This window comes from Tasmannia lanceolata, unplaced genomic scaffold (assembly GCF_043159265.1).
Source record: "Tasmannia lanceolata isolate RefF3 unplaced genomic scaffold, GAP_Taslan_0.1 ptg000015l, whole genome shotgun sequence".
NCBI classification, from domain to species: Eukaryota; Viridiplantae; Streptophyta; class Magnoliopsida; order Canellales; family Winteraceae; genus Tasmannia; species Tasmannia lanceolata.
Window position 1 is genome coordinate 44,314,350 of NW_027518692.1, and position 26,459 is coordinate 44,340,808.

The following is a 26,459-nucleotide window of genomic DNA, read 5'->3' on the forward strand; positions in this document are numbered from 1 at the left end:
AGCTGTATGATGTCTTCTTTAGATTTTTTTCGCCAACCATTTGACCTTTTTGGTAAATGATCCGGCCTTTAATGCAAGTAATTTACGCTTCTTATTGTAGATCGAACAATACAAAGCAGAAATTCAGAGGCTTCAGGCTTCTGAGGCTGAAAGTAAGGCATTGTCAGTTAATTATGCAGCTATTTTAAAGGACACAGAGGTATGGTAATGGCTCTTGGTCTTTCTTTCCTTCTTTTCTTTTTCACTCCTATCCTGCATACAATTTAGTTCATTATTATTCCATATGAAGTTGACACATCTCAATTGTAAGCATGTTTTTATATAGCTTCCTACTCAGATTATACCTAGGAAGCCAAAATATTCAATTGTTTGACTAAGAATCCATAGGTGGTATTTGTATGGATCAAGGTCTTGGATAACTATATCTGAGTTGTCCGCATATATGAGAAGATTATAGACACCATCATTTAGCGTTATGGGTTTTTGTGCCTTAAAGTTTATAGTAGATGCCTTTTGGACCCTACATTCATGATATGGACATGCACACATTTCCGTTCATTCTAGTTTTGTTTCTAGAGGGTTTTCTCAGTTCTCACATGATAATTTTACTTACAGACTCATAGGTTTTATAAAGTAATAGAGCAAGCACAGATTCAAATACTAAAACACAATTTAAAAAGAACTTATGACATATAGAGAAATTTAGCAAACATTATTCTTAAAGCATGCTCAATCAATGAAAGGAGCCACCCATTGATTATGATTATGAAAGGAGGTGTGAACAACTTGTAACCAAATGTCATATATATATATATATATATATATATATATATATATAGAGAGAGAGAGAGAGAGAGAGAGAGAGAGAGAGAGAGAGAGAGAGAGAGAGAGAGAGAGAGAAGTGTTCCTGCGCAGCTACTCAGATAGCTTATCTGAGCAGCTGCTTCAAAAACTCATGTGGCCCCACATTTTTGGGGTGATCCAAAGCTTTCATTTGGAGGGCTCTTCCATGGATAGGGTGTGTACCAAAAATGAGCCCTTTAGGATCACCCGAACCTTGCCATTTGTGGAGGGAAAAAATGGTCAGAAACAGTGTTTGTCCATTTTCCCCTCCACATTTGATTGAGTTAGGATGATCCTATAGGGCTGATTTTTGGTACACACCCTATCCATGGAAGGGCCTTTCAAATGAATGCTTTGGATCACCCCAAAAATGTGGGCCACATGAGTTTTTGAAGCAGTGCTCAGATAAGCTATATATATATATATATATATATATATATATATATAACAGATAGGAAAAGTCAGAGATTTTTTTTTTACTTTTTTGAAAATTATATTAGGTTGACACGGAGGATTTTCGGGCGAAAAATACCATGACTGCCCTTACTTGCTCTCCTAAATGATTCCCCCTATCCCCGCTAAAAGACGAAATAAGAATGTCTCCATTCACGTCTCTCTTTTTGTCCCGTAATTTTCATATTTTGAGGTATTTTCTTGGTAGCTTTTTCGGTAGTTCTTCTATAAAGGCACCTGTGTTCGGTATTTTTTCCCGTACTTTTTCTGCTTTAGTGCATTATCTCCGTAATTTTTCTCCACGCGTCTCTCTCTCTCTCTCTGTCTATGGAGGAATTAAATGTTTAGGAATTTGCTAACGTCCATCGCAGCAGGCATTTCACGGATGTTCTGTTGCAGATTTTGTCTTTATTCACGAGGTGGCTGCTTCCAGATGCAACAGTCCATCCTCGAAATGCCTTCTGCATTGGACACTAGCAAATCCCAAATGTTTAATATGAAATGAGAATAGGAAGTCAACATTTGCGGCTGTTCTAGGAAACCTTTCAAATGTTCCTCTCTCTCTCTATTGATGCTCTGTGGGGCCCACTTCATATAAACGTCATTGGCCGGTGATAAATTCACCCCCTTCTACTACAATATTCACCCCTATTTTTTAGAATGGACTATACAGCCCACACCATAGGATATGATCCAAACCCTCCTTTTGATGTCGACAATGTCAATACACTATACAGTCCACACCATAGGATGATCCAAACTGTTCATTTGATGGCCACAATGTAAATAGGTTGTGCCCCAAAAATGATTTCCATAGGATGATCCTAGCACTCCGATCTATGGAGAAACTCCATATAATGAAACCTCTATAGATCAGATGGCTTGGATCATCCTATGGAGATGATTTTTGGGGCACAACCTATTTACATTGTGGCCATCAAATGGACGGTTTGGATCATCTTATGATGTGGGCTGTATAATCATGTGCCTTGCCCCCTTTTAACTTCTTTGGATCAAAACTTCCTTCCGGTATATGCTTTCTGATTGAAATAATTATAATCAATGCATCTCTTTATTTTTATTATTAAAGAACAGTATTATGGCATCTTTTTATAACCATTAAGTTTTTTCTCACCCGCGCATCGCGTGGGGTGCTTTACTAGTATATGTGTGTGTGTGTGTGTGTGTGTGTGTGTGTGTGTGTGTGCGTGTGCGCGTGCGTGTGCGTGCTAGTAAAAAACCCCGTGCGATGAACGGGCCGACAAAGAACTGTACGGACCACATCATAGGTTGATCCAAACCGTCCATGTGATGGAACACAACATCAACAGGTTGTGCCTGTAAAATCATTTCCATAGGCTGAGCCTAGCCCTCCAATCTATAGAGGTTTCCATAATCGGTTTCCATAATCTGTTGTTCCTCTTCAGGTGCCCGGAATTCGTAAATATGTTTAAAGGTGTCCGGAATTCATAATATTCTCATATATCGATACCTCATCTTTGTAGTTTTTTCCGTAATTGTCATATACAGGTACCCGATACTTTTTTCCGTAATTTTGCGAGTCTGAAGCACGCTTTTGGTAATTTTCCTCCAAAACTTTAGTATGCACTGAATATTATTGCCTTTGTCCACTTTTTTTATTCAAAAAGCATAAAGGAGGGGGGTAGGATTGAAATGATGTGGCTTTAATGGGTGCCTTTGTTACAAAGCATAAAGGAGGGGTAGGATTGAAAATATGTAGGTTGAATGGGTGCCTTCGTTAATAAAAGTTAAAAAAAGTGATGTGTAATTCTCTTAGAATTTTGGAAGAAATTCAAATAATTCTCTCCTTTTGTCTTCTGCTATATATATATATATATTATGATTATGAAAGCAGGTGTGAACAAGTTGTAAGCAAATGTCACACACACACACACACACACACACACACATAAAGGAATGATAGATACAAGGGAGCCCTTGCATAAAGAGCCAAAAAAGGGCTTTTGATTGGATCCACCTCATCCAATGAACTAATTTTACTTTTTCAACTAATTTTAAAATGTAACTGAAAATGACGTGGATCCAATGAAGAGCCCTTTTGTGGCTCTTTATGCAATTGCTCATATATATATGAGGAAAGGGTTGCTGCTAACGTTAGGCTCTTTATGCAATTGCTCATATATAGGGGAAAGTGATTGTGAGCGGCCCCTCATATAAGCTTATATGAGGTGACTGCTAAAATCATGGTGGGCCCACATTTTTGGGGTGATCCGAACCGGTCATTTGATAGGCCCTGACATAGATAGGGGGTGCCCAAAAAATCAGCTCCATTGGATCATCCCAACCCTTCGAACTGTGGAGGTGAAAGAGGGGAAAATGGACAGGCACAATTCGAAGGGTTGGGATGATCCTATGGAGCGGATTTTTTGGGCACCCCCTATCTATGTCAGGACCTATCAAATGACCGGTTTGGATCACCCCAAAAATGTGGGCCCACCATGATTTTAGCAGTCACCTCATATAAGCTTATATGAGGGGCCGCTCACAATCACTTTCCCCATATATATATATATATATATATATATATATATATATATATATATAGTTTTATTGTTTTAATGGTGTGTGCTTGTGGAACTCTAATCATCTGTTAGTTACAGAACTCACTATCACATAACGGTACTTGGTCACATTTGATGCTCCTCTTTCTTTCTCTATTTTGTTATATTGTTTGACTAATTTCTCCAGATGGATGTATTTTAGGAATAAATTCTGCTTGAATTTATCTATTAGAGGAATGCTAAACTGAAGGGTGCCCTTGCAAAAACCAGCGTCAAGGGTGCCCCTATTGGATCCAAGTCATCAAAGTGCATTTATAATAAGACTGAAAAATGTAAAAGTTGGAAGGGCGCCCTTCAATTTAGCATTCCCGTTATCATTAAGCGTTCCTAAAGACAATTTTGCTACTTAAAGTATTTGATTGCTCTATCATAAAAATTTTAAAAACTCATACTCAGTCAAAAATTCACCTAAAACTAGGTTGACTTGGTGAGTCAGTGATTGACTCAGAGTTTCTTACTATTTGGGTTTTTATTGACTTGGAAGGGCCGAAACAGGGTCAACTCTGATGAATCACTGATTGATCCAGGGAGTCTTTAAACAATATATTTTTTTAATGATAATGCCTTGATTCAGTTTGTCTTTAAACATTATATTACCACTGCTTTTGTTTTTTCTCGGATAGGTCTTGGACATCTTACTTATTTTTCTTACCTTGGGCAGGAAGAACTTTCTAGATTGCACGAAGAAAATGGATTGAGGAAAAATTTTGGGTCAACCAGTTCTGTCGGGTATGCATCAAGAAATGGAAGTCCCAAAAGATCGACAAATAACTTGAGTGTGCTCAAGGTACTCTTTCAGTTTTTCATTTATTTATATTTATCAAGCTTAACAGGTTATTATCAAATGTGTTGTTAAGTTAGTAATTAGCTTCATTTCGCCGGCTTTATTGTGTGATTTTATCTAACAACCATGGTTTTGAATTTCCATAAAAAATGATGTGAAATGACCAAAAATATTTCTGTTTCTATCCCTACTGAAACTGAAACGTATACCGAAACCAAAATGAACTCAAAACTAAGTGTATTAATGGTATGCTATATCTATAAGTAGTACATAATAATATTTATATGAATTGCATTTGAAATGTAGTACACGCGTTATGTATAAATATTTATACAAATTGCATGTGAAATGTGGTATATATTGAATTACCAGACATGCGTGACAACGCATGTCCTAAGTGTTTGTTATTGTTTAACCATTGTGGATGGTTGTCTTCCTTATATGCTGGTTTCTAAGTGTCTAGTTTTGCCGATTCTAGCATTTCCTGAAGTTTCATTTTAAAATTCTATCATTTATACAAGTTTCCATATGTTTATATGATTTTACATGATTTCCACGAAAATTTCAAACTGAAACTGAAACGTTTCCATTTCTGTGGTGACTGAAACGGAAATTTAAAACCTTGGTACACCCAAGTAACATGTATGCTAGTCATATTTTTACCTCTTGCCAAGCACAGTGTCATGGCCAGCATCACCAAATGTTTGTTTCCTAGTTAATTTCACTCTGCCACCTTATGTTTTCTCTATTCTGCTGACACCGTGACATCACCCCACTTATTTCATCTTTATACTGCTTATACAAACTACAAAGATCCTTTACCTTCTCAGCTCTTGCTATCTTTCTTGTACCATGGAGGGTAATCTGCATAAAGATACTTGGATCCTTGACTTTTGATATAGAAAAAATTGGGATGTGTAATTTCCTAAATTTCACTTCTTTTACATTCACATTAATTTTCAGTAATTGGTTATTTGCAGTCTGCCTGATTGATTTATCATCATATAACCTCTGTTTTGAGATTTTCGTTTGTCCAAATGCCTTTTCTTGCTAGATGATTTTTGGTATTAGAAAATCATCTAAAATTTCGGAAAGTATCATTGTCTTATAGTAACTTCCAGTTCAGGTTAAGCCTCATTTGGTTGGTTCCTATATGGAATCTGCACAGGGAATTGGTGACCAATCAACCAGCAGGCATCAAAGACATACCACTGAAGCAAACACACGTCCTGCTGGAAACCCTGCACACAAAAGCAGTGTTGCTAAACAGGACACCTCAAGCAACAGTTCACGGACTGCTCAGTCTGATAGAATTCAAAGAATGGTGGGCCCAAAACTTGGGAATTTGCAGGGGGATGAGAAGGTACCTGTTACTTTTCTTCTGTCATGCTGTCGTTTTCTTTGTTATTGGTGAGTGTATGTTGAATTTCTTTGATGATTCCTTAGCTACTTCTCTATCGTAGTCTAATTCTTGTCCGTTATTATGATTACTGAATTGAAGTCTCCAACTTTGCTATCATGATTTTTTATGAGATATATGAATGTAATTCAGGAACTTTCAGATTTGCTTGAAGAGAACAACAGAGCTTTGGCTACAATGCGAGTTAATCATGAGTTAGAGCTAAAGCAACTAAGGGAACAACTTGAGGAAGAACGTGAGAGTGCAGCAGACACAAAGCTAAAATTGCAAGGTATCGTTTGTTCTCTGTTGAGATATAATTGATATGTCTCATTCAATAAAAACTAAGCTGAACTAACTCCGGACAGCCTTGACTCAGCCGAAACATGTATGCCCGACAGCCATATGGATTGTTGGGTATTTGTTTCAGCTTATGCAATCACATGTTTCATGTGCATTTCGACTTCTAGCTTGTGAAATTGATTCTAAAGAGGAAAATCTTATCTTGAAAGTATTTCATTTCATCCTGACTACTGTTTGGGCGCCAAAAGTGAAAGGAAAACACATTTTTCTTGGTTCAAACACCACAAAGATGAGGATTGGAGGATGGATTGACAAACCACTCTTCAAGATCATTTTGTAGTTTATTATTATTATTTTTTGAATGGAAATTTTGTAGTTTATTGAAGTATGTTTTTTGTTCAATAGCTATCTATTTAGAAACATTTAAGCTAGGCCTGTGATCAAAGTTTTAAAATTTCGGTTTCAGTCACTACGGAAACGGAAATGTTTCCGTTTTGGTTGGAAATTTTGATGGAAATCCTTTAAAATCATGGAAATATATGGAAAATATATGCAAACGATTGAATTTTAAGATGAATCTTCAGGAAATACTAGAATGAGCACATATACATACTCAGAAACCATCTCATAAGCAAGACAACCATCAATAATGGTTTAATAACATCGAACACCTAGTTTCATGTGCTGTTATGCATGTCTGATAATTCAGTACATGCTACATTTCATGTTTAATTCATATAAATATTTATACATAATACATACACCACAGTTGACATGAAATTCTTATAAATATAATTATATAACATATCCTGATATAGCATACCACTAATGCACTTATGACTTCAGTTTCAGTATGCGTTTCAGTTTCGGTTTTGGTTTCGTTTCGGCGACGATGGAAACAGAAACATTTCCGTCGTTTCATGTCGGCTTCGTGGAAATTTAAAACTACGTCCATGATAATATCATAGATCAATAAATCTTAGACCAGACCCATGGATCATAATTATTTGTAGATTGGTAAGAGATTATTAATATTTTAGTTTTTAACTATTTTAATTTGTTTTGTTTTCTTTAATTTTCTTATAATATGTGAAAACAACATCATAGATACATCGATTCGATATTTGATTCATGCGTCATGTTGGTTAGTGGTAGACTACTTGATGCGTACCATACTAGGTCTCATATTCAAATCTTTGTGTCATTCATGTATATTTTATGCCCCTTAAGTTGTAGGAGGCGTAACATGGTTGCTTCCTAGTTCCCACCAATATCATTTGGTTTCTTTAAGTTGTAGGTGTTTAAAATGGGGCCTCTATGTGTAATACGAAAATCTTAAGTGACGTGTTAAATAGAACTAGTGTGCAGCCCGTGCGATGCATGGGGGCACTAAAGAAAATTTATATGAACCACGGAAAAAAAATGATACAATCCCATAATGAGTAAACTTCCTTAATCGTTTTGGAAAGAGTGAGAGAGATGGACCCTCGATATATTAGGTATGAAGAGATTAGAAAGAGAGAGACAAAATCTCTCTCCATGTGCCTATTCTGCAGGGGTGAGAATTTTTGGGAAACTTTATATATTTTCATTAAGAGGCCCAGCAAATAGAAAGTTTAAGCAAGTCATGAAATATTGTAGGAAAGATAATGTTTAGGGAAGTTAAAAAGCTTCACCTGGATATTGTAGGAATGTGGAAACCGTTTATAGAGAGAGATTTTAGGAAAGATAATGTTTAGGGAAGTTAAAAAGCTTCACCTAGATATTGTAGGAATGTGGAAACAGTTTATAGAGAGAGATTTTAGGAAAGATAATGTTTAGGGAAGTTAAAAAGCTTCACCTAGATATTGTAGGAATGTGGAAACCGTTTATAGAGAGAGATTTTAGGTGACTTTTGAAATTCCATAGCTTTTTTAAAAATTCTTTTATAAATATGGAAACGGGAATAGAAGGGGTGCCACGTGGCGCATCCACGTCGTCCAGGATTCTGTTTTACATATATATGATATTATGTTTATCAAGTTTATCTATATGTTTTTAACTTTTTTTTTATCTATTTCTTGTATTTTTTAAAAAAAATCCACTTAGGTAACTCATTGTTTTGTCCGAACCTGAAACTGATTTTTTAATCCATAGTTGACCTTTTTTCCTGTTCTGTTCTCTTGTTTGATCGTTTAACATTTTACAGGGGAACAGAAGTTGAACGAATTATCTCAGAAGGAAATCCTTACTTTAAAGATGGATAAGGACAGGGTAAGTTTGCAATGAGGTTTATTGAACTTGCTTTACAAGAATTGATTTGTGGATGCATATTCTCAGTTTCTCGCTCTCCGCTGCCACTTAAAAAAATTGATTTATTGTGGGCCAGAACAACTTGAAGGATATTTTTGAATGTATTAAACTTATTTCATCTTTGTTTCTCAAACCCCGAGTTTAGGTTCAATGGTGGGTCTGAGTTGGTCAGGCCAATATTGATGCATCCTTTTATTTGTTCTAATGCCTACACATTGGAATTTGATCGTAGTGGATGTTGACCCTGATTTGCTTTATTAGTTTCTGGAATTGAAATCTGTCAGACTTTTTTTTCAGTTCACCATATTGCATAATTTTATGGACCCAAAATAATGAGGCAGCATCTTGTTCTCAAATCAATATTTAGTGGGTACTGGTGCTTGTGCGACCTATGGCAGTGATCCAAAACCATGAGAGGGTGGGTATATTATGCTTTTGGACTCCCAAATATATTGTGTGGAACCAGATACCACTATGTGTTGATATGACATTATTTGAGTTGATTTTTCCTTAATCCATCAAATTATAAGTTCCTATGTTGCAACCTCAGGTACACCAACTGAGTACAATTGGTGGTTACAACACATCCAATTGACATGGCTATAGGTTTTCTTAAAATGATGCACATTGCTGATATTTAACAAAACCCAACGGCATTGGGTTATTCCATTTTTTACATTGATTTATATCTTTTGCCATTTTGTGCTTCAAATCTTGGCTTGACCTCAGCTTTTAGTTAATGAAGCTCAGCTAATCTCAGTTTTGCAACAAGTGTTCTATTTCTCTAAATCCAACCAAAAATTTCTTAGGCAGAGAACTAATTTTTCAGCCATCTGATGATGATTGGGGATCATCTTCACCTCATAACTTCCCTAGGGAATTCTCATTGATGAGCCAGCACCATTCCATAATGCCAAACCATTTGCCTCAATTGCATTGATGGAGCTAGTTTGCTAAGCATCCGTAAAAATTACTGCTCCTTACTAGGCACTTCTCCAACACAAAGTACCAAACTTAGTTGCATGAATTGGGAGCAAGAGCAGATTTGAGTGCGCGACCATAAAATTAGGGTACTAAATAAGTTCTGGACGTGGAAGTGAGAGCACATCTTTGGTAGAAGTTTCGTGCAAGCTTAGCTCCTTTCACGACATTGCAGACAACAAAAAACCCAGAATGCTCCAAATCATCACAGGCATAGCAGATAGCACCATGTTCATCTCTCCATATGATCACATGCAGTTCACCCGACAATACCCATGCTCTAAGTCCCACATAATTATTTCAACTACTCTTTTTGATCACTACCTGCCCTATGTCCGTGTTCTATTCCCTGCCAACAGTAATCGTGGGAAGACATTTGATTTTTCCATTTTTTACTTGGAACATGACAATGTGAATCTGTGATGCTGTCATCATCCGAGGCATTTCTCATCTAATGAATATTCATTTCGTCTCCTCCACAGATTGAAAAATTGAATTCTTTCTTTACCTGACCCGAGTTACAACCCGATGAGGTTCAACCCGACCCAACACGAGAAACCTTTTTTTTTTCAACCCGAACCCGAACCCGACCCCAACCCCAACCCAAGTTCAACCCGACCCAACCCGAGTTTTTAAGCTTACTGAAAAAAAATGATAAAAAACGTCGGGTTTCACTTGGATCAGGTTGCCAAGCCCTAAACCCGACCCGACTTGACTTTTTTTTCAGGGTTGAACCTGACCTGAGTTGCACTCCTATTGGGAAGTATCCCAATTTCTGTTCTTAATAAATTTTAGGCAAGAAGCTAACTTCCTAGGCTAAATAATTTGTCATGAGCTTCTTTTACAATTTGGATTAACTGGATATTTAGCCCTTGATTTCTGAACTAATTTTGGATATTAACAATAGCTGCTTGCTGGTTACAATGAAATTGCCATACCTGAGAAATGTCTGAAACACAGAAAGTACTTCCGTGACATAATCTGTCTTGCGGATCAAGATACTTGATAGTTTATAATCTTCTCGTACAGGTTGACCCTTGAAGATTTGCATAGATTGAGTGGACGGTGAACCATGTTGAAATAATACTGCCAGTTAATTTCGAAGCCTGTAGGACAATGGGATAATGCAGCTCAGCACTTGGAAGTATTTTTCCAGATTTTATGCAATATTTAGGAATTTCCATTTGACAGTCTTATTATTTGAGAATTCCATGGGTACTAGGAGTTGCTGAGGTTTGGAGTAGAATTGTAAGCCTTTGCAGTTGATATCATCTTAGTTTGGCGTTGGTAACATCCCAAATTTGGTACCATCACGCTGGTCACATCCTTGTTGGTGAATTCACTGGATAATCAATGTTCTGTAATCACAAATTTCTATTACAAAGAACCAATTATGAATGAAAATGCCAAACGAGTAGAATAATTGGAATAGTAACTATTCTTTATTTGAGCATGTCACTTTAATTTGTAGTTTTTAATATAATAGTAACTATTCTTTATTTGAGCGCTTCACTAATTTGTAAGGTGGTGGTGGTTGGCAGCTTCTCTACCTATAAGATGATGGAAACCATCTCAAATTTGAAAAATTGAAAAAAAGAACAATGATGATAAAACTACTCGATTTGCTGGTTTCCTTGTTTATTATTTATTTATTTTATCGTTCGTGTTGACTATTCACTTTGCAGGACTTGTCAAAATTTTGACCAGCCCTCTAGTGCATTTGCAGACTTTTTTGTCAGGTACTGACCATTTGTTAAGGTCGGGATACTGCTAGAGAGACCATGCGTTGACGTCCGACTGTCTCATCTTTCTCTTAATTTTATGATTTCTGCTTCATTAGTTATATATGTGGACACATTGTCTATTGCACATTTTGACACGTGCAAACACAATAGGAGATTTTGACATTAAGATTCAGATGATTTCAGTTGCACCCTCATACTGAAAGTTAGATAGTAAACTTGAATAAATAAAAGTGCATACATGCTTATATGTATATATTGCATTTTTTGTTTGGTTTTGTGTTGCAATTTTTTGCATTTTGTCGTTCTTCTTATTCAATAGAAAATCATGCCCAATGTAGGTGATTGTTACTGAGTGCCCATCTGTAATCATTTCCTGATGGTTCTTACATCTTTATGTTGTGGAATTTTGACTCTCAACTGGCAGATTTCTATGGAAACGAAGGAGGTACACAATAAATTGAGTGAGAAAATATCAGAAGTAAAGCGATTGCAATTGGAGTTGAACAGAAGGGATTTCCAAGAAGAACAAGATGAACCTGCTGAGAGTTTAAAAAGTGTGATAATGAACCTAGAGATTGAGAATCATACTCTTAAGGTTGGTAGTTGTGCATACTCCAGTGAAGTATACTTTGTTTATATCTGTTATTTCTCTTACATTTTGTTTTCTTTCCTCAGCACTGTTTATTGCTACAGAGTCTGTATATTTTATACTGTTATCGTTGTTATTCTGAGATCCTGTGTTGGGTCTGATATGCTCGTACTAATGTAGAAAGAGAAGGATGAACTTGTGGCTGCCTCGAAACTCCGTGCAAAGCATACCTCCAATGAAACCTTTGCAGCCAACTCAAGTGCTTCAGATAAGAATACAAGTGGTTTCAGTGAGGTATTTTTCTTTGGTTTCATTCTGGTCTAGTCTGGGTGTATGGCCAGCCAGAACCTGTGAATTTCCATCATACCAGATGACATGATTTTGGTGCTCGTGTTGTAGATTTTATAGGTGTGCGTGCGTGCGCGCTTTGTCTCTTAGTACAATTTTCAGTTTACTTTTAGTGAACTGTATAGTTTTGTTTTACTATGTTTATGGAACAGATGTCAGTAGAATGTGTCTATGATTTAGCTGACACTTTGAATTTGTTGCCGACACACATGTCGTGCCGTGTCCGACACGACACTCGTGTCCACACGTGTCGACGCTCCTTTCGACACTTTTAAATGTACTGGTAGACGTGCTAGACTTAATGTGGGTGTGTGAACACGTTTTTGTACCGTGCCTAGTGTGACATTCTATTTTATTATAGAATGTTATGTTTACCTCTTCTTTTATTATAAACTCTTCTTTTAGCCTTCCTTTAACTAATATTTGATGTTATTCCCCTCCCCTAAACAAACTCTTATTCCAATACTATATTTAATTGCATCATACTGGTTTCCCTTTCTCGTTGCATCATACTTGGAGATGGAAGAGAACAAGATTAAATTGATGAATGCCTTGTTATTTGATTATCGCATGTTTGTTTTAGATTATAGTTGATTAATTCTAAGATTTATTAGTTTGTTAAACGAATACGATATTTATATAGTTACTAAATATGATAGTAATCACTAATCAGTAATTTTACATGTACGTACGTGTCACAGTTTCTAGATTTTTAGATGTTGAAATTCGACGCACGAATCTGTATCCACAAACTATGATTATATATACTTTCTATTTTAGCCGTGTCCCCGTTTCTAAATTTTGGGGGTTTGCCATGTCCGACAGTTTGTGTCTATGCTGACACACGACACTCGTGTCCGTGTCCACAAATAATAGATCTGTGTGGTGTTTCTGTTTCCCAAATTATTTTAATGTGGATGGTACCTGATAAAAAAAATTCTACATCATACTAGGAAAGCATAGGTTCCCTGCATGTGTTTGTAATATTTTTTGGGTGGTTATTGCTAGAGTCCGTAGGGAAGTCCATGATCTAATGGAACATGCTTGAAGTCACGTGGACTAATAAAAGATGAGTCAAAGGCACTTACCTACAAGTTGAACTGAAAGAAGAAACAAAATACAATAGAATTTCTTAGAGGAAGCTTATTTAAGACCACATATTGTCACAAAGACAAGCAAGACAAGTTGATCGAAGGAACTAACACTTATATGTTGTTACATAGTGTTAGTTTTGAAGCAAGACAAGTTAGTTACCATATATATATATATATATATATATATATATATATATATATATATATATAGAGAGAGAGAGAGAGAGAGAGAGAGAGAGAGAGAGAGAGAGAGAGAGAGGAAAGTGTCTCTAGTCTCTCCCCTAGATAAGCTTATCTACTCCTCCCTTTAAAAAAACACAGTGGGCCCACGCTGTTTGGATGATCCAAAGCATTCATTTGATAGGTCCTAACATAGATAGGGTGTGCCCAAAAAATCAGCACCAAAGGGTCATCCTAGAACTTCGTTTTGTGGTGCCTTGTGGTACCCAGAATGGACACATATAAACGTACGTTTATATGCGTCCATTTTGGACACGGTGTGCCCAACAAAATGAAGTTCTAGGATATGAGGAAAGTGTCTCTAGTCTCTCCCCTAGATAAGCTTATCTACTCCTCCCTTTAAAAAAACACAGTGGGCCCACGCTGTTTGGATGATCCAAAGCATTCATTTGATAGGTCCTAACATAGATAGGGTGTGCCCAAAAAATCAGCACCAAAGGGTCATCCTAGAACTTCGTTTTGTGGTGCCTTGTGGTACCCAGAATGGACACATATAAACGTCCACGTTTATATGCGTCCATTTTGGACACGGTGTGCCCAACAAAATGAAGTTCTAGGATGACCCTTTGGTGCTGATTTTTTGGGCACACCCTATCTATGTTAGGACCTATCAAATGAATGCTTTGGATCATCCAAATAGCGTGGGCCCACTGTGTTTTTTTAAAGGGAGGAGTAGATAAGCTTATCTAGGGAAGAGACTAGAGACACTTTCCTCATATATATATTGCGAAGGACTGCATTCTTCAATACAGGCTGAAAATGGATCACAAACAAACCAGCACTATGGTAAGTGGAGTACTTCGTGTTGACAATGTTTTCATCACCATCCTTCTAGGCACAAGGGAATGTCCTACACTCCTGTGCAGTTTCCTTTCCTTGGGTCAAGTATCATAGGGTTCAATTCAATAGACAATGTCCAATTACAGTTATTAGACTAATTTGGGGTAGAGATGGGCAAGAGCTCAACAATACTTTCAAAGAAAATGATGAGCTCTTCAAACATGTTTTAGCATAAATAATTGATATAACTCTTTATTTTATAGGTAAACTGTGATTGAACCTCCAACCTCAAGGTTGGAAACCAGAGCCTTAACCAATTGAGCTAGAGGCTCAACCCCCTGAAAAAACTCTTCTAAAGAGTGGGTTTCTAGAGACACTGGATTTAAAAAAAAAGAAAAAAAGAGAGAGATTGGAAAAGGATAATGATTAGAAAAGTTCTTTAGGAAAATCGTGATAGGTAGAAAAGTCCCTTTGCTTTGCATTGCTATCTAACTTGTCGACTCGGCTCGAAACTTGGCTGAGTTTAACACATGCACACACAAAAAAAAAGAGAAGAAGGCATCTCTTTCCATTTGCTTCTCCTTTTTCCTTCCTCTAAAACAACCTCAAAAACCCTAAAAATGCCTAAAAAACAAAACCTCTCTTCTGCATTTATCTACCTCCACCCCCTCTTGCATGTTTGTTGCAGCAATAAAAAATATCTAAAAATCCTAAAAATCTTTAAACACTTCTTGTCGGCAAATAATCGTCCGGCTACCTTATCGATTTCCATGGCATCCATATGTTTTTCTGCTTCTTGGTTGAAGGAGGAGAGGATCTGTGGGGGTCAGAGAGAGTTTCAAAGAGAAGGAAGTGGATGCAGTGAGAAAATGAAAGCGAGGCGATTGTGAAGAGATGTCATGGTCTACTTAAGAGTTTTTGTCATTTAAGAAAAAAGACGAAAAATAAGGGGTGGAAAGACTTGAAAAGGGGGTGTGACTATCACTTTGCTTTGGGATTAGTTTATTTGTGTGGAAATGTTTGTTTATTTATTTAGACATGTTTTTTTAATTTCATTTACAGTTTTATTTTAGTTTTTGAAAAAATTTACCACTTAAATTCAAACAGATTTTGAAAATACTAGCCAGTTTTTTTTTTTTTTTTTTTTGTGTCAATTGACGCAGAGCTTTTTTGTACTTGGGAAAAGACCCAAATACCCTTTTGAACACTTTAATAGAACTTTTTGAAATTTATCTCCGAAGTCTTCACAGAAAGAAATACAACGTCTTACATTCATATTATGTCAGAAAAAAATGGAAGGAAAATAGGAAATAATCTCTACAAAAATATTGTGTAGAACAAGAAGAAAAACTAAAACAATCAGGGAAAAATATAAAAAAAAAACTAGGGACAAAAGATGAAGAATTTTTACACTGCTCTAAAAAATTTTACCCAATTAAAATTCTAAACAAATTTTTTACTGCTTGATTTTTTTCCGAAACTCTTTTTTTTTTTTTTTTTTTGGTTTCTTTTATTTTCTTATGCTTATTCCTCTTTTGTTTTGCATTTCTCCTATTTTTTTCTTGTTTTTCTTCTTCATCTTCTTCTTTGTCCGTTTGAGTGAAGACTCACTGTTAGAATACAGGATGTTTAGCACAACAATCCTAAAAAAAGATTTGCTCAAGAAGTAAGAGAGGAAATGTTATATACTAATAGTATCCTACCACTGAATGATTTATCTTTAAATCCTGTTTGACTTTCGTATGATAGGTTCTTTTTTAAAATTCTCGATTGATAGATGAACAAGTATGTCACATAATTTAGACATGGAATGTCAATGAAAAGGGAGCTTGATAATACATGTTTTTTTTTCCACTGCATATATTATGCCCTTTGGATTTGTATGTAAATGAGGATTTTGACTGTGAAGGTACATTCATCTGAAGGTCTTTCTGGAAAAGAAGACATGTCAGTATCAGTACTTAAGTTGGAGAAAGCCTTAAAGGATGCCTGCCAAGAAAGGGACAAAGCATTGCAAGGATTGGCCCGACTCAAGCAGCATTTGTTAGATAAAGTACCTTTTCCTTTAATCTATGAATCTTAATGCTGCTTTTCTCATCATGATAGCATTTAATATCATCATTTAGTTTTGTGAGATGTGGTACTGATTGGTGCATGCCTGTTTCTTATTTGACATTTGGAGTTTGCTCTATCTATATGATCAAATATCTCTTCTTTATATTGTACTTTCATGCTATTTTTTACTTCTATCTGATGTAATGTTAATGCTGGCAAGTGTTAATTTATTTTGTAAATCAAATGCTTGTACACGAAAGATTCTATAGGCATAAGGGGATATAAAAATTCACAATCTCAAAACTCAAAAGCAAATGTTTATAATGCCATGTTTAATTGTAAGAATTATATGGGAATTGGTTTATGACTTCGTTGGGTAGATATCTAAGAAGTGCTTGGAAATTAACTAGGCATGCCCCTTGGAATGCATAACACGATCTAATCTACTCATTTAGGATGAGGTTCACAATATGATCATGTGAAATTGGTATTGTGGAAATGGATGTCCTCTTTACTCATGATCAATGTTACGGATGATAGACTGTTCGAAATATTGCCTGGTAAACTAGCTCTTTGTAAGTTATCCTTGAGCTACTTTAATCTTCTCCTCTTTCACTTTTCATAATAAGGTTGCAGACGGGAGTCACACACAATGACCTCTCAGCATCATATGAACCAGAGAACAGATAAAAATGTTAACAACTTTGGTTGTTTGAGTACTTCCAAAAGGATATGACTTGTACATGTCTAATAGTCATTACCACTCTTAACTGTCACCAGAAAGAGTTGTTTCTGAGTACTTTACTTATTCGTTTCATGAGTCAATCTTTGCCTTATAAAGTTATGGATGATGTTCAGTATCTATTGCTGCAAACTTGTTGACTCAGGACCAACTATGGAAGGGATTCTTGACAGAGAATCACAAGTTCTGAATTTTTGGGAAAACTGTTGATGGGCAATGATTTGGGCAAAGCACTACTGATTTGACGCAGGACCACTACGGAAGGGAGTATCTTTCAAAGATTAGGCTCATGTTTTAGTCGATTTGGGTAAGGAAAAAGATATGGGGAAAGGAAACAGGCTATGCAGGTTGTAAGGATCTAAATTTACTGGCAAGGGCAAGAGTAGATTGTTGCAGTGAGGAATAAGATTAAAAAGGATGGATGAAAATTAGGGTTTTGGATCCGAAAAATATGTGATTAGATTGGAAAAATGTTTATACTAAGTTTAGGTTAGGTTTGGAGGGGTGCAGACGTATGCCAGGAATGCGTACACATATGCTGAGAAGGTGCAGAAGTATGACAGAAATGTGCAGACGTATGCCAAAAAGGTGCATGCGTATGGTGGAAAGGTGCAGGGCCTGCAGGCAAAGGATTTGGCTGAGATCAAGGGACATATTTTCAGTTCATGAGTAAATTGTTTTTATGGAAAAAAGCAAGTAAAGAAGAGAGAAAATAAGAGAAATATAGATTGCAAGTAAAGAAGAAACAAGATGCTTATCTCAAGGTATCCCACCAAGAGTTTTCCTTGGCATCTCACCAAAAAAGATGATTATGCAGGCATCACACACTAGCTATCCTGTGATTTTGCACCAGGGAACCTTATCACACCAAGGGGGATCAAGGTATCACACTCTGAAAAACATTTCGGTTGTTTCGTGTCGGTTTTGAAGGAAATTTAAAACCATGATTGCGAGCGTGGGCAGTGGAGTTTCTTTTAAATACTTTTTTTGAAAAAGTAAGTTTCTTTTAAATATGTAATTCTTCCACATTCTCTTTTCCACTTATGAAGTTCTGAAAGTTGTTCAGTGTCTATTGCTGCAAGTACAAGCTTGTGGATGGAGTTTATTTTAAATATTTAATTCTTCGACCATCTGTTTTTCACTTCTAATCCTCTCTTCATTACATTTTGTTGAACTTGTAAATCTGATTATGGTTTACTACTTAATAAATATGGAGGCCTCGCTCCCCAATGGGAGATAACAAGGATTAATGTTTATATAGTCCTCACCATAACCTATGGTTAAAATATTGGCAGTTGAATATGCAGTCCTCGGAAAGCTCTGGCAAAGATATCAGAATCATCTTACAAATTCATATGCTTGACTGCATACTTATACTGGGCCCCCATCCTCATGTACCTGAATCATGGATTTTTTGTTTGTTGAATAAAGTCATGCGCAGTTAGTTAGGTTATCTGCAGAAATGTTACTTGAATTTCCTTTTTGTAATTTCCAAAGACATGATTTAAGATTCAGATTAGGATAAATTATATCATAGAAACCTAGAGCCTGGATTGTGCAATTTGAACTTCATTCTTTCAATTGGTATCACTTTTATAATGCTGAGAGCGATGCTTTGTAGAATTGTGTACACTCCTTAAGTGAGTTTTTCCTTCAACATTCTGCAGTCAAATTGAAGATGGTTTCTTCTACTACGGTATTGTCTAGGAAAATGAAGACTTGGATAAGATGGATGAGGACAGCAAAATCATTGAGGAACTTCGAGCAAAGTATGAATATCAAAGGGCTCAGATATCACATTTGGAGAAAGCTTTGAATCAGGCAAGGTTGAATCAGGAGGAGATTAAGAAGATCAACAGCGATGAACTTCAGAATGCAAATGAACAAATTAATGTCCTAAAGAAGAAACTTGAGAGCTGTATGAGCACAGTTGATTCCAAAAATGTTGAACTGTTGAATTTTCAAACTGCTCTTGGCCAATACTATGCTGAAACTGAAGCCAAGGTAAACCTTTATGGCAATTTCTGTTGCTTCTTTGAGGACTATGGTTGGCAATTTTTGATGTTAATGCTTACCTGGATGTCAAACAATAGGAACGCCTGAGAAGAGATTTGATTGTGGCAAGAGAAGAATCAGCTAAACTTCATCATTTGTTAGAGGTAAGTACCTTCTCTTTACTGCTTTCAACATGATTCAGACTAGGTATTCTGTAAATTAATAAATCACAGTTTGCATAGTTTGTTACCGGAGATGTGCATGCAAGCATTGGACCATGTTTCATGTGCATTTATTTTTTATAATTAGGATTTTTGGCTTCTTCATTTGTTGCGTTTGTGGCTTAAAGCACTTGTAGAAACTTATATTTCAAGATTTGTATTTTCTATATCTGGAATAGTGCTGATATTCAGATGTAATGCTATTAAGGAAACTTATAGATTAGCTTTTAATAATTGCTGATAATGATATTGAACTTGGATAAAGAATCATGTGTTGTTGCCAAACATGGATATGAGGAGGTGTCATATACTGTGAATCCAAAAAGCGTAACCAACCTTCACATACTCTACCTATACACTCCTCACCCCAGATTCCCAAAGTGTACTACCATCACAATTAAGCTTTAATTCTTTAAAGAACCCCATGGAGGCAGCCTGCATCTAAACTTTTTTCTTATTATATTGCTTCATTTCTCACAATTTCAGACCAATTTGTTCTAATCTTTTTTCTTCCAAAACCTTGAATTTCTTGATGAATTACCAGCCCATCATATAATTCTTGAGAGTATCTTTATCTAATCTCATTAAAGCCATGGTTGGACTTCTTACGTATGGACTCGGATATCCTTTTATCCACAGCTAAGTTTTGGGGATAATACGTTCTGGCCAAGGCTCCCAAAGATTCACAATGGATGAATGACTCCATGAGAGACTAACAAAGAGAATCCGCAAAGGAGCAATTCATCAAAAGGTGATTAACGGACTCCTTAGAAGTAGCTCACATGATACAGGTGATAGTGTGGATCACATGCTTCTATTGTGAAGGTGGTTTGTTGTTGGCATTTTGTCCAAACCTGTTGGCAACAATAAGAAAGAACCCTAGGCAGACCCCTAATGGACCAGAGTTGGTTGTATTGTGCTATACCAACACTAAGACCCACCATATTTTCAAGGAAAGATCTAACTGACAACTCAGTGATTGGATTCAACTTCCACAAACAATGGTCTGGCCTATGAGAACTAAAATAAACTCTGTGTAGACTGCCTAACAAGAACTCTAGAGCATCAATTTCATCATCCTTAAAATTCCTACTAAAAGAAAAGATCAATTCCACTTTATTTTCTCTTCTATCTGATTACCAAGTTCAATCCGTAAAGGAAGCTATCCACACTGAAGATCCTCCCAAAAGGTTATGCTATTACCAACACCAACCTAAACCTAATGCCCTGGTTGAAGATCTTCCCACTCTGCTAACCATTATCCACACTTGAGACCCTATCAACCTAGAAGAAAGACCTTTCCATCCCAGCTTCACCGTTCTCTATGTCATCCAAAGCCCCTTACCCAACGAAGTTTAATTCACTATTTTATGATTTTATATTCCCAATCCTTAAGTTTAAAAGGGTTTGTGTCCTCTCATTGAAAGATGAATTATAAATTGATCCCTGCCACCTTTCCAGGGGATTTCTTTTTGAAGTTGATGCAAATCAAGTCACCCACAAATGTCTACAGCCCTAAAACATCACAGAAAAATGCAGTAAAAGATTTGCAGAAAGTGGCTCTACGAGTGATGTTATTATGTTATTAGCATGACATCATGCAAGTCAGTGCAGGGTCTAGATGGGTCCGTTTCACCAGAAATTTCAGGGGCAGGATTTTATGAATATGTCCAGATCTATGGAGATAATTCTGCCATCATATGAAGTCTATAGATTGGAGTTTTAGATGCGAAATATTTAGATAAGTTTATTTTGTTGTCTATCAACTCCCTTAGTTTATGTTTGATTAACTATAGCTTTACTGTTTTGGCAATTAATAATGGGCTGGGAAAGACATTTTATTGGATGCATTAGACATTTTATTTCTCTTCTTCTTTTTATTTATCGCGCGCACACACGCACTTACACAGACGTTTCTTTGCTTTTCAAAATATTTTTACATTTTAAATATATGTTCCATCTTCCTTCTTATATATATATTTTTTATCATTACTCATTCCAAATTCTTATGTTTTGACTTTTTTTTATTTTTCTTGATATTTTCCCATAAAAGTCCAAAATAAATTAAAAGAGTTTAAAGTATCCATAAAAGCACTGTTTTCCACGAGAAGTTGAGAGTAAGATTTTTGACTGCTAATAAACAAACTCCAATTAAAGATTCAGCAATGTTAACATTTCTCTTATTATAAATTTAGCAGCTTAAATAGTGGTAAATTTAGGCCACGTTTGGATACCCACAAGATTTAGACTTGGATTTCTCAAATTTGCAGTTCATATTTGGAATTGGATCAGATCCTTAGATTTCCAAATCAGCTACAACAGTGAAAAAAACCAATTTTCAAATCTGTTCTGCAAGACATTATTTGGAAATCAATATTTGTGGCAATTACCTTCACCCTCGCTGTTCCTCGACCTTGTTTCTGCTGCAGCCAGACCACACCCCCCCCTCTCTCTCTCTCTCTCTCTCTCTCTCTCTCTCTCTCTCTCTCTCAACATCAGCATGAGGATGGTTGATGTATTTTGAATCCAAAACTCAAATCCAAATACAAAAACATGAGGTATCCAAACGTGGCCTTACGTTAATCAAAACTGTGTTCTTTTAGATTTTTCTGTCACTCATTTATTTTGTGAAAAGATATGACTTGATAGGCTTATTTAGTTCTTCCTACCCACTCATGCACAAAGAAGAGGTTATATTTGGTTACATTCTACTGTTGCCCTGAGACTGTTGCTCGGAATTTAACTGTCCTTACTTTCTTTAGGATGCAAATCAAAGGTTGGAGATTTCAAAACATGAAACGGGAGAAACATTAGCTAAGCTTTCACAAGCTGAAAGGATGTCATCAGAGTCCAAACATAGAGTGCAAAATCTTGAGGAAGCCAATATAAAATTACACCATGCTCTGGAGGAGAATATCACGAGATTTAATAGAATGTCTTTGGATTCAGATTACTCTGTTGACAGGTTAGCCCTCTTGCCATGAAAGTAATGTCTTTCTTCCATACAGCTGCTTTTATTTCTTATCTTTATCTTTATTCCTTTGTGAAGAATTTGAAGATAGCCTGCAAATAATCTTACATTACAATCTGAAATTACAGTAACCATGTAAATAATGAATAATAATTATACTTTGTAAATGTACCTCCAATCCACACCCCAACGTTTGGACAGCACGGTATAGGGAAACTCCACAGATAAAAGGGTTAGGATCATCATGTGGCCTACGACCTATCAATGGTGGGGACTGAAAATTGAATGGCTTATATCATCCAATATGTGGGCCCCACTACAATCATTGGACCAGTCACAATTGTTTTCATCTCATCTCTTCTAGAAACTTTTCTCTGATTAAAAGGTAGACGATTATGATATGCTTTGTGGATACATGATTTATCAGACGGTGGAACAGTTGAAAGGCACTTTGTTTACCATAGTTCAAGATCACCAGTTGATGATTGGACCAAACAGGACTTTATCTCATATCTGTCAGAACTTTCTTCTTCTTCTTCATTTTTCCTTTATTTATTATCGGAAATGCTCCAGTCAATTACTAAATGATTTATCCATGTCATGTACCATATTGATTTGTATTTGAAGGCCCTAGATTGTGCAAGGCACTTTGGTGACAATAGTAAGTTCTCTATGCATTAGGAAATGGCTTGAGCCATTCAATTTAGGTGATGAAGCTTCCATATTTATACTCGATACCTCTGCAACTATCTTTTGCATAATGGAGCTGTATAGTTCTCTCTGAACCCACAGGACACCTTATGGGTAAAATATTGGGCAGCAAAATCTTCTGCTAAAATGTCTGTGTAGAACATTTTTTCTATTTTTTCACTCTACGTCTACCATTTGTCGGTTAGTACTTTAGTTACCCTAGAATTCTATTAACAGCTTCTGGATGAAATGTCCTTGAGTTTCACTTGAATTGACTCCATTGACGTACCTCATTTATCGGGAATGAAAATGAATAGAACTCACTGCTAGTGTGTCTTTGTATTTCTATATGAGCCTCCTTGATCTGCATGTAACCTCCCTTTCTTTTATAATGACAAATAAAGAATAAATTTGTTAAGAAAAGGAAAATGTACAATAAAATAGAAGGGGGATTTAGATAACCAACACAGAAAACAAATCAGTAAGAGAAATAAGGTATTTTGATTTCTTTTTTCTTATGAGAAAATACACATTTTTATATTTTCTACTGTTTTCTTTTTTAACTAACTTAAGTTACAGCTGGGCATCACTATTGGACAAAATGATTTGAACAGAATCTTGGGTCTATATGACCTAGTTTAGTTAGAGATTGAGCCATAGGACCTATGTATTGGTACACCACCAGTTAATCTACAATATTTTTTTTTTACTGTTTCTTGAGATCAACAACAATTATGTAATGATGGATTTCTCATACTGCTGGCAGGCGAATTGTGATCAAACTACTAGTGACCTACTTTCAAAAAAATCACAGCAAAGAGGTAACCCTTTTTTTAACTCAAGAATTATCATAAAAATGTTTCTTGGATTAAATGTTGTTGAACTGATAGTCAAATTTAGAGACTTCCAGGTTTTGGATTTGATGGTTCGCATGCTGGGTTTCACTGAGGAAGACAAGCAAAGAATAGGTGGTGCTCATCAAGTTGCAGTTAAAGGTGTTGTTCGTGGTGTATTGGGTCTACCCAGCCGCCTTGTTGGTGGCATCTTGGGAGGAACGTCACCTCAAGTATCTGCTCATGTTCCATCTGAAAGTCAGGTCAGGTTTCTGTTTGTGATGATTTTGGCTCTTCTAGTCTTTGCACATGTATATCTCCCCTTTCCACATATATCTTGAACTGAACTCTTTTGAAGAAATCATTATTTTCTCATGTTAAACTTCTGGGTAGCACTCACCACTAAGATCTAACATGCCATTGAAATATGAGAGATATATTTGCATCCCTTACAAGTAAGCCCTAGTAAAACTTTCTTTGGATAGCATTCCTAGTATATCAATGTTCGAATAGGATATGTAGCTTTTCTATAGAATATTACATTTTTACTTTTTGAACTTCTTACCTCCAACTTAGAAGTAAAAACTCTGGATGTGGTAAGGAAACTCGTTCTTGAATTTGAGCTTGTTTCAACCTATTATGAACCACATATAATCGAGCTGAATGTAGTAGCTTCAATTAATTTTCTCTTTCCTAAACACTCTTTTAACTTGCCTACGACAAGCTCACAAGCACAGTATGAGAGTCTATAGCAAGTGCACTGACACTTGGACCCAAGCAGCTAGTCTCACAGTATTTGCTTTTTGTTAAGGTGTCTTGTTGGGGAAATAGTCCCAAGAACACACTGGTTTCCTCACAATTGTGTAGGGTTATTTTTCTTTTCCTTTCTCTAGTGATTCGGATGTTTTGTTCTTGCCTAAAAACTACTACTATCCTTTGGTTCAACACCAACATGAATGCATGTCCTCTTGTATTATACCTGTTTTATAAGTTCTAAGCACAATTCCAGGCCAACCATCTCACCAAGCAAGGTTCACGTCTAGTTTACATGAATACAAATTGACATAACATGTGTGAATTCCAATGATGTTAAAGCTCTCTCAATCTTAGCTGTAACTGATGACCAGCTAACTTATGTTGTCCACCATTATTCAGTCACTCTTAAAGCCTTCCGATAGTCTCTGCCACCGATATATGACTCTCGGAATGCTTAAAAGGTTTCCTTCAATATTGGGACTGACACATTCTAATCGTATAAATAAACTTTAGGATCTACCAGGAACTTCATGGGCTACAGTTTATCCTCATAATTCTGTAATTATCCCAGAATAAAGAGAGAAATGGGACCAGAAACGAGGTTGATCGGTAGTAGTAAAAAAAGGGATATCACACCAACCCAACGACACATCTTGCCCGCCCCCCCTCCCCCCCCCCCCCCCCCCCCCCCCCACACACACACACACACAAAAAAACACCTGCCACGGTACACCCCTCTACTGTATTTATGACAACCTTTTTACACTGCAACGGGGTGGCCGGGGAAGGGGGGGCGCAAATATATCATTTCCCAGAAATATCTATTAGCACACCAAGTGGGGTCGCAAGACATGCCTGTCTAATAGTTAGATGTTCTAGAGTTTGTAATCTCTGTTTTTTTAAATATCAATGGAGCTCAATATACTTGGCAGATTTTCTCATGTATCCCTTATTTTCCAGTCCTTCGCAGATATGTGGGTTGATTTTCTTCTCAAAGAAACTGAAGAAAGAGAGAGAAGAGAAAATGCCAACGCTGCTGGGCAATCTAGGGCGGCGCCCATTGAGGCAAGTCTAAACAATGCAAGGATGCCATCAATTGCTGAGCAGAGAAGGAACACATCTAATTCTGCTTCTACTGTACACACACTTCATTCAGATAGCGAATTCTCGACTGTACCTCTTACATCATCCAATTCTCCATTGCCCACTAACACTTCTCAGTTCCCAAAACTCCCCACAAGATATTGACCCTGTGCATGTGTAATTAAGTTCCAGACTCAATAGCTGTAACAAAACTATATATTATTTCCGGCAATTCATGCATTTTTTTTATGTGAGGGTGATAAAGGATGGATGAATGTATTTCACATCTGTTAGAAAAATATCATCTGGGCAAATCCGCACATTGAAAAAAAAACTTTTGCGTCTAGGTTTTTAAGTCTCTCTCTCTCTCTCTCTCTCTCTCTCTCTCTCTCACACACACACACATTTGCTACGCAATTTCGTAGAAAGCCATTTCACGGCTGACTTTTGCAGCCACCTCAGATGAACTAAATGAATAGGACATTTTCGCGAAATACAAAATGACTTTTGCATGAATTGCAAAAGTGGTGAAATTTTTACCAATCGGAGGTCTTCAAATTCTCTTTCAAGGGAAAGAAACACACTGGGCCCACATTGTTTGGATTATCCAAAGCATTCATTTGATAGGCTCTAACATAAATAGGGTGCGCCCAAAAAAT

At 36.5% G+C, this 26,459-nt stretch overlaps 1 protein-coding gene across 3 annotated transcripts in view; it reads left to right on the plus strand.

The window, feature by feature from the left end:
* The window catches only part of LOC143847482 (golgin candidate 4-like), a 31,712-nt gene extending 5,566 nt beyond the window's left edge, over positions 1–26,146 (plus strand). Inside the window, exons 2-15 of one of the 3 annotated variants that reach the window (XM_077356325.1) lie at positions 101–199; positions 4,561–4,686; positions 5,852–6,046; positions 6,236–6,374; positions 8,574–8,638; positions 11,828–11,998; positions 12,173–12,286; positions 16,364–16,507; positions 18,959–19,255; positions 19,345–19,410; positions 22,230–22,432; positions 23,895–23,949; positions 24,039–24,224; positions 25,678–26,146. In XM_077356325.1, coding sequence (XP_077212440.1) covers positions 101–199; positions 4,561–4,686; positions 5,852–6,046; positions 6,236–6,374; positions 8,574–8,638; positions 11,828–11,998; positions 12,173–12,286; positions 16,364–16,507; positions 18,959–19,255; positions 19,345–19,410; positions 22,230–22,432; positions 23,895–23,949; positions 24,039–24,224; positions 25,678–25,965 — 2,148 coding nt within the window. In that variant the 3' untranslated portion in view covers positions 25,966–26,146. Of the gene's footprint in view, positions 1–100; positions 205–4,560; positions 4,687–5,851; positions 6,047–6,235; positions 6,375–8,573; positions 8,639–11,827; positions 11,999–12,172; positions 12,287–16,363; positions 16,508–18,958; positions 19,256–19,344; positions 19,411–22,229; positions 22,433–23,894; positions 23,950–24,028; positions 24,225–25,677 lie in introns of those variants that run through there. The other 2 variants (XM_077356326.1, XM_077356327.1) reach the window with 2 other exon arrangements.
* Positions 26,147–26,459: the final 313 nt, after the last annotated feature.